Genomic DNA, 15,298 nt, shown 5'->3' with positions numbered 1-15,298 from the left:
TAGGCAGTCCCTTATTTCTAATAAACTTTTGCTATTGTATTCAATAGCGTTTGCTATTGTTTTGTGTGTACTAAAACCACAGCAAGTTCCGTCTACTGGCTTCAGCTCTTACAGTGGCCTAGATAGGCTCACTTTGTCTCATGTCTATTAAACCTCCTTGGTGTCCACAATCAGAGCAATTCCCCCTGAATGTCAAATGCTCTACCAGAGGGCTGAACTAATAGAGAGGGATATAATGGCCCTGTAGCGGAAGACGGCCCTGTGGGACTCAAAACAGCCCCTCCCCTCCAGTATCATAAGCCACACCCAAAACCATCATGCTGTGCCTCTAGTAGGCAAAACGTAGGTGACAGCAAATGTCTTAGGGCCTCCTACAGCCTGCGATAAAAGTTGAACTAAGGTTGCCCACCACAGCACTTGACACAGGTGTAAGGTTTATGGAAGCTGCTACCTAGTTCCCCAAGAAGGTAAGGAAAACACAGGACTGTAGTCTCCCTTTCCACTCTCTTCTCCCAGATAATGGCTGTAGGGCATCTTGGAGTGGGACCTTTCCCTAGTTGAGTCATGAGGCTAGATATTGCCCAGCCAGGTTTTAGGGCAGCCTGGCCCCTCAGATGGTGAGGAACTGGCCAAGACAACTGTCTGAGAGACATGTGCAGGGAATGTTGTCAGTGCATGCACATGTCTCTCAGACATATTCCTGGGTCATCTCGTCACCAACTGGGGGTCTGGCCTGCCCCTAGGACCTGGCAGAACAATATCTGGGCTCTTGACTCAGCTCAGGAAAGGCTCCACTTCCAGATGTCTTACAGCCATGACCGCAGCCACTGTCCCTCCGGGAATTAGAGGAACAGTTTGAAGGTGAAATGACCAAAGGAGATTAACCCCTAATGTAGCTACAGTTACCTGGACATGAGAATACAAATCGGGTCACAGAAACAGCATTATGGGTTATAGTATAGGACAGACTGCACACCTACATCACCATTGCCCTCTGGCCATTATCCTATACCAGTGCTGACACCAGATATATGGTCTGAGGGAAAGCTGGATTTGATGGGGCTACATGACATAAGCATTGGAAGAAAGCTGACATGCCCAGCAAACCAAACATCTAAGTGGCCACAGCTGAAACGTCTCCAGTGCCCTATAAAAATGTGCATCTCAGGATTTTCAACCCTTCACATCTCACAATTGCTATGGCACCCAAAAAGAAGACTCCGAGCAGGAAGTGCAATTTCAGCAAAGGCGAGATTGAGCTCCTTGTCAAGGAGATCAAGACACACCGTGCCAATGTTTTGCTCTGAAGGGGCAAAAAATATGCACTTAGGGGGTCTTTTACTAAAGATTAGCTCAAGTTATCTGCAGCAGGGCCCATAGGAATAAAATGGGACCTGCTGCAGATAACTTGAGCTAAGCTTTAGTAAAAGACCCCCTTATTCCAAAGGAAAAGAATGAGTCACCATATGCAACATACTTAATGCGATCTACCATGCAAATAGGGAGGTGGACTGCAAGCGCAAGGCTGGGGCCAACCCACTGAATGCATACATCATGAACCTCACCTCTGTGTGTGGGGGAGGAGAGTCTGGGTGTGACATGTGTGCAGTCGATGATGCCAATGACTGAGAGGAAGTGGTCTATGTTGTAGAACTGAGCCATGTTGTGGGTTGGTAGTTGGGAAGGTAATATAGTAGAGGTGTGGATGAGGAAGGCATCGAGGAACTGGGCAACACAGTTGGAAATGGCTGGCTGGGTGAGGCCTGCACTGACTGCTAGCACTGACTGGAAAGTGCCAGTGGCCAGAAATGTGAGAGAGGCAGTGACCTTCAGCTGGACTGGCACAGGATTATTCCTGCATGTCTGGGCTGGAGGAGGGGTTGTATCTAGTCACAGAGGTGCTGTATGGTGGCCCTGTCAAAGCAGAATCTAGTCAGGCATTCCTGGTCGGTGAGGTCAAGGAAGCAGGTGCGGGGCCTGAAGACTCTCTGATACAGATATCACCTCCAGGGCCTCCCCCTCCAAACTCTCATCCAGCTCCAGCAAGGTGTGAGCCACTAAAGCATTCAGCGCATCCATGATGCATCTGTGGTGGGACACCTGACATGCAGGTGTCACCACCACAGGTGCAACTCACTGACCCCAGAAACACCTCTGTGTACACCTCCAGCTACTGTACCTCATGATACCCTGTACCAGCCCACAGTCGTGAGATGCATACCAGCTGCCCAAAACAATCACTCTCCCACCACCAGCAAACAGTTGTCTCACACAGAGCCGCAGCACAGAGCACAGTGACAAACTGGGAGTGGACAAACAGAGGAACAATTAAAGACAAAGGACAAGCAGGTAAGAAGGTATAATAGGAGGTGTGGGCAGTGGCGTAGCAAGGGCGGGGCGGTGGGGGCGGTCCGCCCCGGGTGTCATCGGGTGAGGGGGTGCTCCGCTCCCACTGCTCCGCCTTTAACATTTTTTTTTCGAAGAGCCGGAGAGTGGCAGGCAGCGCGCCTCGCGTCTGCCCTGCTAGTAAAGAAGATCTCGCTGACGTCGTCGTCCTTCCCACACTGAGTCCCGCCCGCCCTCGCGGTAATAGAGGGGGCAGGACTCAATGTGGGAAGGGCGACGACGTCAGCGAGATCTTCTTTAATAGCAGGGTAGACGCGAGGCGCGCTGCCTGTCCAGCGCTTTGAAAAAATTTTTTTTAAGCAGGACAGGGTAGGAGAACGGATCTCGGGTCGGGTCGGGGGGGGGATTCAGAGGGGAGAAGGGGATTGGGGGGGGCGCTCAGAGGGGTGCTTAAAGGGGATTAGGGAGGGTGGGAGAGCATCAAGGAGGGGAGAAGGGGATTGGGGAGGGGTAGGGGACCTCAGAGGGGTGCTCAAAGGGGGTTAGGGAGGGTGGGGGAGAGAGAGGGGAGAAGGGGATTGGGGAAGGGTGGGGGAGCTCAGAGGGGTGCTTAAAGGGGATTAGGGAGGGTGGGGGAGCTCAGAGAGGGGAGAAGGGGATTGGGGAAGGGTGGGGGACCTCAGAGGGGTGCTTAAAGGGGATTGGGGAGGGGAGGGGAGGGGTGGGGGAGCTCAGAGGGGTGCTTAAAGGGGATTAGGGAGGGTGGGGAGCTCAGAGAGGGGAGAAGGGGATTGGGGAAGGGTGGGGGACCTCAGAGGGGTGCTTAAAGGGGATTAGGGAGGGTGGGGGAGCTCAGAGAGGAGAGAAGGGGATTGGGGAGGGGTGGGGGAGCTCAGAGGGGTGCTTAAAGGGGATTAGGGAGGGTGGGGGAGCTCAGATGGGTGCTCAGAGAGGGGAGAAGGGGATTGGGGGGGAGGGGAGTGCTCAGATGGGAGAAGGGGTCTGAAGCTGGAACTGGGGTCTGACAAGGAGGCAGGAGGGAAAATGGGTCCATGCCTGGGGCAGGTGGAAGAATGGGTCTGGGGCTGAAAGGGGGGGATGCAAGGCATGTGGTGGATGAAGGGGACTGGAACTGGGGGCTGAAAAGAGGGGGCAGAGAGAGAGGGGACAGATCCTGGATGTAAGGGGGGCACGTGAGGGAGGACAGACCCTGGACGGATGGGAGAGGGAGGGCAGATGGATTGAAGGGGCAGAGAGAAAGGGCAGATGGTGGGTGGAAGGGGAGAGAGAAAGAGGGCAGACTGGGGCAAATGGTGGATGGAAGGGGCAGAGATAGAGGGCAGATGTTGATGGAACGGGAAGAGAGAGATGGCAGACTGGGGCAGATGGTGCATGGAAGGGGCAGAAGTGGATGGAAGGGAGAGAGGGCAGTGGATGGAAGGGGCAGAGAGAGAGGGCAGACACTGGATGGCAGAGAGAGAGAGAGAGAGCGAAGACAGATGCTGGATAGAAGGAAGACAGTGAAAAGATGAGGAAAGCAGAAACCAGAGACAACGAACTGTAAATATATATTTTTATTTTTTTGCTTTAGGATAAAGTAGTATTGTAGCTGTGTTAATAAATGTTTATAATAGAACATGTAAATAAGGTAATCTTTTTATTGGACTAATTTTAATACATTTTACTTTCAGAGAACAAAACCCCCTTCCTCAAGTCAATATAGGACACTAACCTGCTTATAATCGAACGAGAAAAACGCCCAAGTTCCGACCTAAATCGGGAGATGGTCGTTTATCTCACAAAACCGAATAAAGCGGTATAATCGAAAGCCGATTTTTGGACGTTTTCAACTGCACTCCGTCGTGGATGCGGACAAAGTTGATGGGGGCGTGTCAGAGGTGTGGCGAAGGCGGAACTGGGGCGTGGTTATCTGCCGAACAAAGATGGGCGCATTTCACTGATAATGGGAAAAAAGTATGCGTTTTTAGCTAGAATTTAGGACACTTTTCCTGGACCCTGTTTTTTCACGAATAAGGCCCCAAAAAGTGCCCTAAATGACCAGATGACCACTGGAGGGAATCGGGGATGACCTCCCCTGACTCCTCCAGTGGTCACTAACCCCCTCCCACCACAAAAAAATGATGTTTCACAAATTTTTATTTTCACCCTCAAATGTCATACCCAGCTCCCTGGCAGCAGTATGCAGGTCACTGGAGGAGTTGTTAGGGGGTGCAGTGGACTTCAGGCAGGTGGACCCAGGCCCATCCCCCCTACCTGTTACAATTGTGCTGCTTAATGCTTATTAGTCGTCCAACCCCCCCAAACCCACTGTACCCACATGTAGGTGCCCCCCTTCACCCCTTAGGGCTATAGTAATGGTGTAGACTTGTGAGCAGTGGGTTTTGAGGGGGATTTGGGGGGCTCAACACACAAGGGAAGGGTGCTATGCACCTGGGAGCTCTTTTACCTGTTTTGTTGGTTTTGTAAAAGTGCCCCCTAGGGTGCCCGGTTGATGTCCTGGCATGTGAGGGGGACCAGTACACTACGAATCCTGGCCCCTCCCACGAATAAATGTCTTGGATTTATTCGTTTTTGAGCTGGGCGCTTTCATTTTCCATTATTGCTGAAAAACAAAAACGCCCAGCTCACACATTGTTGAATAAAACATGGGCGTCTATTTTTTTCGAAAATATGGTTCGGTCCGCCCCTTCACGGACCCGTTCTCGGAGATAAACGCCCATGGAGATAGGCGTTTTCGTTCAATTATGCCCCTCTAACAGTACTATACTGAATTGACCTGAGGAAGGAGGTTTTGGCCTCTGAAAGCTAAATGTATTAGTCCAATAAAATGATATTATTAGTTTTATTTCTATTTGTTAATTTGTAAAATGGTGATTGGTATTTGTTAGTTTTTTCAAATTTACATCTGCTCTCTTTATATTTTGCACAGTACTAGAGGACATTTTCTGTTTCTGTGGTGTTGCATTGTATGCAGAGTCTGGCATCGGGGGTTCAGTTTAATTTTTATCTAAATAGAAAGTTTATGATTACTTATTCTATAGTGGATTAGGGTGTATCTATTTGTGAAAAAGACATGGCTTTCGGTTGGCATTGACTGTGCAGGATCGACGATCTGTACTAATCTGTCTGTTTTCGTTTTACAATAGGTGAATTGATGTTCTAGTGCTCACTGTAGTGTTTAAGATGCATTCCTTTTCCTTGTGTGACTTGTACAAATTACTGCTTATGGTATGGTAGAATTGCTCTATAGGTCCTGAGTGTTTTGTATTCTCGGTTTGCCTAGTACTGGATTTCGGTGTGGGGGGGGGGGGGGGTGTTAAAAAATGACCGGCCCCGGGTGTCAACTACCCTAGCTACGCCACTGGGTGTGGGGATTTGGGGACAGTGAGGGTTTGGTGAGGGAAGGGGGAGAGATAAGAGGAATGGGTGGGTGTGGCTGGGGGGGATAGCAGGTGTGGGCAAGGACTTGAGGAAATGAGACACAGAGGAGGCAAGGCAGGAAATGTGAGGGTCAAAAGGTTCAGATTGGGGCAAACACACAAAGGTAACAAAGCATTCAGTAACTCTCCACTATTTCTCACAAATAACCACTTCCACCTCTCCAAGTCAGCAAAATCACACATGGGTCTAAAGACAGGTTTAGCCTTACCCTAGGTGCTTTTAAAGCAGATCTAATTCCATAAGTTTTTCTTTCTGCCCTCAGGAAGTCGTGTTGCTATCCGTTATTGGCCAAAAGCATTTATCACGTAATACCGCCCATGTTACTCCTATGAAACGCCCCCTCTGGGAACGTCTTCTTTTCAGTGACTAGCAGACTTGGACTATATTTTTGTTTGATTATGAGTTTTAGAAGTTTTTCTGCAAGAAATACGTATATCTACCTCTTATGCCATTTTTTGGACATTATTCTGTTTTGAAAATGAGCCCCTAAGTTGCCTTTATAAAAACAGGCATATTTTTGGAAAGTTATGTGCCAGTTCTGTAGGTACTGTGAATGCTTGAACACCACCAACATTGAGCAGATGCCTTCACTTTGTCCAAGGAGGAGTAGCTGGTGATGTGTTTAGCACTCCCTATAATCCTGAATCACCTCAATAATGTGGAATAGAAGATCAATAATTGCTGAGAATATGATAGAAGGCAATCAGAAAGAAATTGTTTAATAAAAAAGGAAGACAAATCTCTTTCCACATTATCACTGAATAATTCCTTGATTATCAAGGGCCCCAGTATTCTGTGTTATTAGAGGCCAAAGAATCATGAGAAACAGTTCCTACTGGTATGCACAGTGCCATGTCTGCACTAGCACTCCTTTGCACTGGCCTCATCTTCTCTCAAAGCTAAGATATGTTTTCAAGGCAAACATGAAAATAGGAGGGAGGAAGGCCAGTGAATAGGTAAGAGGAAAGGATGGTGAGTAAGGAGCATGAGAGTGGGGGTAGATTAAGGAGTGTGGGTAGGTGGAAGATTAGAGGGAGGGGTGGTGTAGGATTCTAGCCAGGTAGGAAGGAGTAATGAGTCTGAATGGATAGGAAGGAGAGAATGCAGAAAAAGGACCATGAATGGGTGGAAGGAGGGAAGAGAAGCTTGATGGAAAGGGGTAGAGAAAGGACCATGATGGTAGGTGGTGAAGGTAACACCATAGGTGAATATGAGGGAGGACAGATGGAGAACAACAGTAAATAGGGAGGAGGAAGTGAAGTAAGGGCCAACAGTGGATGGGAGGAAGACTAGTATATTAAGGACTGTGGGTTGGGGAAAATAGAGGAAAAGTCACGGGAAGGAAGGGGAAAAGTTAAAGGTAGGACTGTAGATGGGTGGGAGGAAAGGAAGGAGGAGAGTGAGAAGAGGTGCATTGTAGGGAGGAGAAAAAAAGAAGATGTGAAAAAACAATAAGGAGTGTGGATGGAATGCAGGAAAAACTAAACACTACATTGAAGTTAGATGCCTCTATTAAAAGTTTGCATGCACTACACAATAAGAGGCTAATATTCAGCAGGACTTATCCAGGTAGGGGTGTCTCCAATTCACCAGGACCATACCTAGATTTTCAGTGGCATTATCTGGATAATACCATTAAATGTCTGGACACACCAACTCCGCATGGTTCGGGTAACATTGGCGCATCCTGGGGGCAGAGTCTTGGCAGGTTTTCCACTCATCCAGTTAGCGATGATTTTCAGTCCGCTAATTAGGTAACTGCCTGGATGATACCAGTCTGAATATTGTGCTGGCAGCCAAGTTATACCCAGATATTCAGCACTGGCTGGTATATACTATTCAGATATTGACACTAACCCGTCAATATTTAGCCTGCAGCGGCCAGTGTTTATTTGAACACTTACTGCCGTGAGCAGAATTAGCCCTGGATATTCAGTGCTGGGCCATGTCTGGGCACTGGCACTCAAGATCTGTTGCTAATTTCAACTGTACTTGCCAACGGAGCTTATGTGGGTCCCAGCTGATATTCATCAAGCCCTGACTAAATAGTGGCTGGAACCTAAACAAGTGTTTTTAGTGCCTCTGCTCCTCCAATCTCCCTCCCATGGTCTGATTCTCCCTCCATCCCACAAATAAAAAAAATTCAGCCCAGAGCCTCCCCAACGCTCCCACCCCCATAGGTCTCCTACCTCAAAGTCCATGGTGGTGTTGGTCTTGGGGGGGGGGGGGGGGCGGTCTTATGGACAGAAGTGATGCCCACTTGCTCTTGTCTGTTGCAGATCCATCCAAAAAATGGCCACCAAGACCCCTGGTGACTACCGGGAAACTGCTGCTAGAGGTCATGGCAGCCATTTTTTGGCTGGACAGCAACAGGCAGGAGCTAGTGGGCATTGCTCCTGCCCATGTGACCTCCACAGACCATCATGGACTTTGAGATAGGCCTGGTAGGCCTATGGGGGTAGGGATGAGGCTTGGGGGACATGGGGCCAGATTTCTTTTCTTCAGGGAGGGATGGAGTGGAGAATCAGGACCGGGGTACTGGCCAATATTAATCGCTAGTTAACCAGGCACCGGCCAATATTAACCAGTTAGCAGTCTTAATTTGGTTGTTAACCAGTTAAATCCCTGCTCCTACAAGCTCTGCCCTGGCATTACCTGGACAATGCAGAGGTGGTCTGTGATGATAATCAGTGGTAAAATCTGGTTAAGTGCTGTTGAATATCAGGCAGCCATAGTGGATTAACCAGGCAGGAGCCTCTCCTGCTCTGTTAAATTATTTTGTATATGGGGCAGAAAATATCCAGGTATAAAATAACCATGGCAATTAGTGTTTAAATCAAACACTGATTGCTACAGCTAAATATTACCTCCTAAATAAATATGAAAATAGTAAGACGGTTTTAATCAGCATTATGCATTAGTATAAAAGGGGCCTATTCCAAAGAGCTTTCTTTTCCTGTTCTTTATTGAATAAGAGCTTAAACGCTCTAATAATTTAATATATGGTACCAAACTGTTTATGCTAACTACAGAGTGGAATCTGGTGCCCAGATGATGAAAAGTAAATGCGGGTGCTAGAAGCCAATAGCTTCGTAGTAGCGCCCATGTTTGCTCCTGCCCAATGATCAGAGCAGGCGAGCACATGTAACAATGCGCTTGCCAGCTCTGACTACTAATTGCATGCAAATGAAGGTCTCCCACATTCCTCCCTCATGATCAGCGGGCAGTGTGCCTCACAAGGGTGCTGCTTCCGCTGCAAACTTACACAGGGTTTGGAGGAATGTGGGAGACCAGGGTTTGATAGGTCTGGGATTTTCTCCCAGACCTGTCAATCCTAAAGCCCATACCCTCAAACACAAGGTCTGGAGATAGGCCCCCACCCCGACAGAGCAGACCTGCCCGGCCTGGACAGACCCAACCCAACTGCCCCCCTCTCGACAGAAGACGAACCAAAGACTCCCCACCCCCATGACAGAAAAACTCTCCGTGGTGGTCTAGCGCCCCCTTACCATGACCCCCTACCACCCCCTGCAGATGGACCGTCAGCCCCAACCTGGTAGTCTAGTGGGCCCCTCACCCCCCTCTCTGAACCTCTGAAGATGAGGAGGGAGTAGCACTCCCTCCTTGATCCAGCGCTGCTTCCAAAATGGCGGTGCCCTGCCCTGCCCGGTGCATCCTGGGTGGGACTTCCTTACCATATAAGGGAGAAACTCCCTTATATGGTATGGAAGTCCTCACCCTGCGCAACCCAGGATGCACCGGGTAGGGCAGGGTACCGCCATTTTGGAGGCAGCATTGGAATGAGGAAGTACGGGGATGGGGGAGGGGGCTGCTAGACTACCAGGTTGGAGCTGGAGGTCCCTTTTCTTCTATTGAGGGGGGTGGGGATCAGGTTGGGGTAAGGGGGTGCTAGACCACCAGGGAGGTCTTTTCTGTTGGGGGTCATGTCAGGATAGGGGGGTTGCTAGAACACCAGCGAGGTCTTTTCTATCGGGGTGGGAGGTGGGGTGGGGGGGTTGTGTCAGGGGAAGGTGGCATTAGACCACAAGGGAGGTCTTTTCTGTCAGGGAGTGGAGATTGTGTCAGAGTAAGGGTGTTAGAACACCAGGGAGGTCGCATGCCCAGGCACAATCCTCCCACAGAAATACCCTATGATCAGAGCTAAAGGCGTGCTTATATTTGCATGCTATTACTTCTGATCATAAGAGTGGCATAGCCCTGTGCTGTTCCGGCGCTAATTTTAGAGCACTATTAGGAACAGTGTGGGGCTTCTGATCATCTGCTTGTTGGTGTTGTTCTTTCCAAAACAATTTTCAAGTTTCTTTATTTTTTGATATACTGCTTGTAGGGCATATGCCATCACAGCTGTTTACAATAGACTTAAACGAGAGAGCCCATAGTAGGAAATGAACTATAATATATATAAAAAACACAAAAGTATAGGCAAGAGAGTAGCAAAGCAAAAAGGAAGGGAAGGATGAGAGAGAGGCCAAAAATGAGGCGAGGAGAGGGAAGCAGGGAAGTTCTGACAAGCTAAGCGTTGCAATCACAGACTCCCAAAGGGGAAATGTAAGGGACAGTCAACAAATAGTCAAGTAGTGGGACCATATAATTGTCTACAAAAATATGTTTTGAAGGCTGCTTTAAATTCCAAGTAGAACTGGAGCCACCGCAATGCAACAGGAAGGGGATTCCAGAGAACAGATCTAGCAACAGAAAACATCATTTTCGAAGGGTGGCCAATCATACGGTTTGAAGGGCTGGTACAATGAGGAGAAACTGATCTGCACAGTGTAGCTTCTGAGTAGAAGAGTAGGGTAGCAGGTATTGGGATAAAATAGGCAGTTGTCCATAAGTGAGGGTCTTATGAATCAAGACTAAAATTTTATATGAGATATGTGTGCATACTGGGAGCTAGTAGTGTTCATGATGTAAAAAAGGGGGGAGTGATGTGGTCATATTTCTGACTACCAGAAACACCTCCCCCACCACCCAGACAGATTGTAAAGAATTCTATGAGCCATGCTTAGCCTGCTTTCCCCACTCGTTAAACCTGTAGGACATGGTTAGTGGTGGTGGCCTTCAAGAAACCCAAAGAAAAACTACATTGTACTTTTTATATGGCTGTGCACCTATTTTATCTAATATTTGAATAATATATTTTTCTTATGAAGAATGCATTTTGCTTGCTTCTAACAAATTTTGTACTGCAGAAAAAGAAAACAAAAATACATTTTAAAAAACCATGAAGATAGAACTCAAAAAAGTCCAGGTCTGGTCAGTGAAATTGCATTACTGAAATACAGATGATAATTGTCAGATAAAGGCCACTTGGTCCTGGAAGCCTGGTTGGATTTCTGTTTCTGATCCATCAGGGTTGGCAAGGGCTTGCTTCTCATGACAGTGATATGATCAGACCCTGGGATGGGCGTAGGACAAAGTATGATTGCTTTTGCTCACGTACAGATGGCACCGAAAGATTGAGCCTTAGAGGAGGCTTTTATTCCAGCCCTTAACAGCAAGAAAACAGGGGTAGGACAAATCAGGTGCCAGGAAAACCTACTGAGTTACAAATAGAATTAAACTGGGGGGGGGGGGGGGGGGGGGGTTCTGGAGAGAGAGATGGAAATGAGTTAAAAATATGGTGAGGTAAGAAGGTAAAATAAAGTAAACGATTTATTTCTTTATGACCAATACCTGTATTTACATTGAGAATACTGCTTTCAAGATGTAAGATGCAGCAAGATAAGGGGGTCACTGAGAGCAAGCTAGTTCAGTCTCATATCTGCTCAGCCTAATCCTGTCATTCCTAGATCTATGGGCATGATGCCTTCATAAGATCCTAAGCTAAAATCATATCATGTGAGGCCAGGTAGAATAGTGGTTTGTGTGGTGTTTGTAATGATAGCACACTATTGCAACCGAAAACAAGATATATGTTGCTGAAACTGGTTTGTAACCTAGAGTCGGCGATACAATTGTCAATAAGAAATTTTGACTACTAGAGCAAGTCATGTGGGGGGCTGCCTTGCCTCCTCTGTGTCTCACCTCCTGAAGTCCTTGCCCACACCTGCTAGCACCACCCCCCCACCCCCCCCCCCAACCACATGACATGCTCTAGTAGTCAAAATCTGAGAGTTTATTATGGTCTTGTTTTAACTCTCAATCCTAATCATGCTGAGAGGTTTGTAGCACGGAGAAAGATAGCAACAAGAGCCAGTAGTAAAGAACAATAAAGCACTCAGTGAAATCTCTTACCTGTAACGATGTGAACATAGCAAAGCTCCTATTGAGAGATGAGAGCCGGACACTATTCAGATTGCAGATGGTGACAGCCGGGAATTTCAGCTTAGCACTGGAGATGAGTGTGATCTTATCATGCGAGGGGTATGAGAAGTAAGTAAGCACCATTTCAGTGCATTGCCAGAGGGCACAGCAGAGGGCAAAAAAAACAAAGGCAGTCCACACGAGCTTACGGAACCAGTGCCTGGATCGAAAGACATTAGGGATACCATGGGCAGAGGTGTGCTGCACTATGGTCCAGCCAAGCTGCCTCAAGGTGGATACTTCACAAGAGGTTTTCAAAAGTGTCATTTCTCAGAACAGGATGGTTCCTTCTTGTGGTCTTTTACTGCCAAGACTTGACGATGAATTGCAGAGGTAGACAGGAACCAAAGCTCATCTAAAGCCACTTTTTTTTTAATAACTGGTCTCACTGGTAGGCAATGTAGAGAGAACGTCAATCAATTCCCAGTGGTGTTCAGCTCAAGTAATCTCTTTTCGCTTGTCTACATAGGCTGTTACCTTAGCGATAGCCTTAAACCAAATCCAGCTAATGCCCCATCCTATTTCTAATTAGCCAATTAGCTCCAGTGGACAAAACTTGGTAGCTGTTATTGTGTTCAGCACACCAGAAAGCCTATGCCCACTCTGTACCTACTTTGGACTATGATGATGCCACCCCCCTCACCGCCCATAGACTATGCTTCTCAGTTTCTACTCTTTTTCTTGCATTTATGTATCCTTATTTCTCTCTGTCTAAAAAGAAGCTACATTTCCTTCCTCCATATACCTTGAGATCTCTTAGACCCTGCCTGGAGATTTTTAAGTACATGTGGTGGAAAAATACAGATTATGCTGGTTTTGAGATGCAAAAAATGTCAGAGCTTCAAGTCAACTGAAGGCAATGGACTCAGACTGTAGGATCCAGCAAAATACTAGAAACTTCCAGGGTAGGTCCTCTTGTTCTCCTCTCCAATCTCACTTTATTTCCCTATGCTCTGGGGATGGTGTGAAATGGCTTAGGGCTGTTTTTCTTTCTACCAGGTATCAGGGTATGTGGGAAAGGCACAGTGTTTTTCTGTCTGGTGACTGCTAAATTCTCACACTACTAAAGAAGTGTTTTTAAAAAACCCTGATATACAAACTGACTGTGGTCATTCTGGGGCCCTTTTACAAAGGCTTGTAAGGGCCTACATGTGTCCAGGGTGTGTCAAATCAGCATTACTGTCTGGCTACCGTGTGCCCTGGACGGTAATTCTGAATTTGCATGTGCCAAAAACATGCAGTAGAAAATATTTTCTATATTCTACCGTGGGGCGCCTACCCGGTGGTAAACAGCAGTTGGCTCGCACTGCATGCTTACTGCTCAGGTAGCGCATGAGACCTTACCGCTAAGTCAGTGGGTGGTGGTAAGGTCTCAGGTCGAAAATGGACACGCGCTGGTTTTCATTTTGCTACACGTCCATTTCCCAGCCCATTTAAAAAAATCCCTTTTTTCCAGATGCAGTACAATAAGGGTCCAGCACGCGCCAAAAACATGTATCCACACTGCTGCAGGCCAGTTTTTGGTGCGCCTATGTAAAAGGGCCCCTAGGTTTGTGTTACTAGGGGCACCAACAGCAAAATGACATTGGCTGGGCAAAACTGATTAAAATTTACTTGAGTATGAAAAGACCACTTCTTTGGTTTATAAATATTTGGGGGCCCAAAAACTAAAGCTCTTTGCCAATTTTGGGGACAAATTTGTACCAGCCCACATAAACTTGCTAGGTTAGCACAATCTTTAAAGCAAACTTACGCACATAAAAATTACTCCAGTAAAACTACTCACACACATTTATGTCACTAAAATGTTCAGGCAGTATTTTGGGAAACTTTTATACACAAATGGGTCAGTGTTTAAAAAAATGTATATTCTGCAGTGTTGAATATTCATGTACAACACTGACCACTGTTAGCTATTCGTATAGAGATAATTCTCCACAGGCCACCCCAAATATCTTCCTGGAGATATTTTTTTAAATACAGATTTTTTTCACCTACCCCGCATCTCCCCTCCTTTTCTCCGTGGCGTCCCAGCATCTATATTTCTGTCTGTGAACACCGTCCTTCTCCAGTGTACCTCGGCGCCTGCAGCGATTCATTCTCGCTGCTTGCGCCGGCCCTGCAGGCTTCCATCTGCTGCGTGCATGTGTTCCACCCTCACTGACATCATTGCCTGTTTCCTGTCTGATGGGATGCGGCAGATGGAAGCCTGCGGGGCCAGCGCAAGCAGCAAGAATGAATTGCTGCAGATGCTGAAGATGCCTGTATGGTGCACTGGGGAAAGATGGGGTTCAGAGACAGAAGCGCAGATGTCAGGATGCTGCGGAGGAAGAGGGGAGAGAGCAGTGTGGTGCTGCTGCTGGGTGGGCCTCAGTCCCAAATGGGTGGGCCTCAGTCCCAAATGGGTGGGCCTGTGCCCACCCAGGCCCACCCATAGCTACGCCACTGGCTTCATCTCAGGATCAGTAACATAACCCCTCTCCAGCAGACATATTAGGCCTGATATTCAGCTGCTTTGCTGACCACTGCTGGCTTTATTCCTGGATATTCAATGCCAGACCATGTCCATACACCTGCATTGAATACCCAGGCATACACAGCTGTATAAAAACATAGCTTGTGTGATATTCAGCACCTAACTGGCTAGGATGGACCGCATTAAGACAGTAATGTCTTTGATGTAGTTATCCTAGCCGCTTAAGTGCTTTATCCCCCTTACAGCTGATCATAATAAAATATTCAAATTGTGATTACCACCAGACATTTTATGAAATAACATAAAACCCTGCAAAAAGACACTCAAAACCTATACAGAAAATACAACTCATCATAACAGCTCTAACTTACCTATGAAAGGATAGTGCTATAAGTCCTAGAGCACCAATATACCTGCTACTGGGAAACTGGAATAGTCTGGACAGTTACACATTCCTACACAGACACTACATGATAGCAGAATCCTTCACCTAAGTTGCACATGCAGAACATGAACAGACCCTCACGTGATACAAAATAGGGAAAAGAGGGAGGGTAGTGGAAGCATCTTCCAACATAGGACACTATCACACAGGTAATTGCTAATAAAGCTTCTTGAACAATTACCTGCATGTTAGTGTCCTATGTTGGAAGACCCTTCCACTACCCTCCCTTTTTTCCCTTCTAC

General features: G+C 47.2%; 1 protein-coding gene across 1 annotated transcript in view; it reads right to left on the bottom strand.

Moving 5' to 3' along the window:
• Window positions 1-12,402, bottom strand: part of LOC115472526 (degenerin deg-1-like) — a 217,745-nt gene extending 205,343 nt beyond the window's left edge. The window contains exon 1 of the mRNA XM_030206818.1: window positions 12,067-12,402. Within this exon, the coding sequence (XP_030062678.1) occupies window positions 12,067-12,402 (336 nt within the window). The remainder of the gene's footprint in view (window positions 1-12,066) is intronic.
• Between the last annotated feature and the right edge of the window lie 2,896 nt (window positions 12,403-15,298).

The sequence above is a fragment of the Microcaecilia unicolor genome, chromosome 6, assembly GCF_901765095.1.
Source record: "Microcaecilia unicolor chromosome 6, aMicUni1.1, whole genome shotgun sequence".
NCBI classification, from domain to species: Eukaryota; Metazoa; Chordata; class Amphibia; order Gymnophiona; family Siphonopidae; genus Microcaecilia; species Microcaecilia unicolor.
Note: the sequence above shows the minus strand (reverse complement) of the source record. Positions and strands in the feature narration are given on the sequence as shown.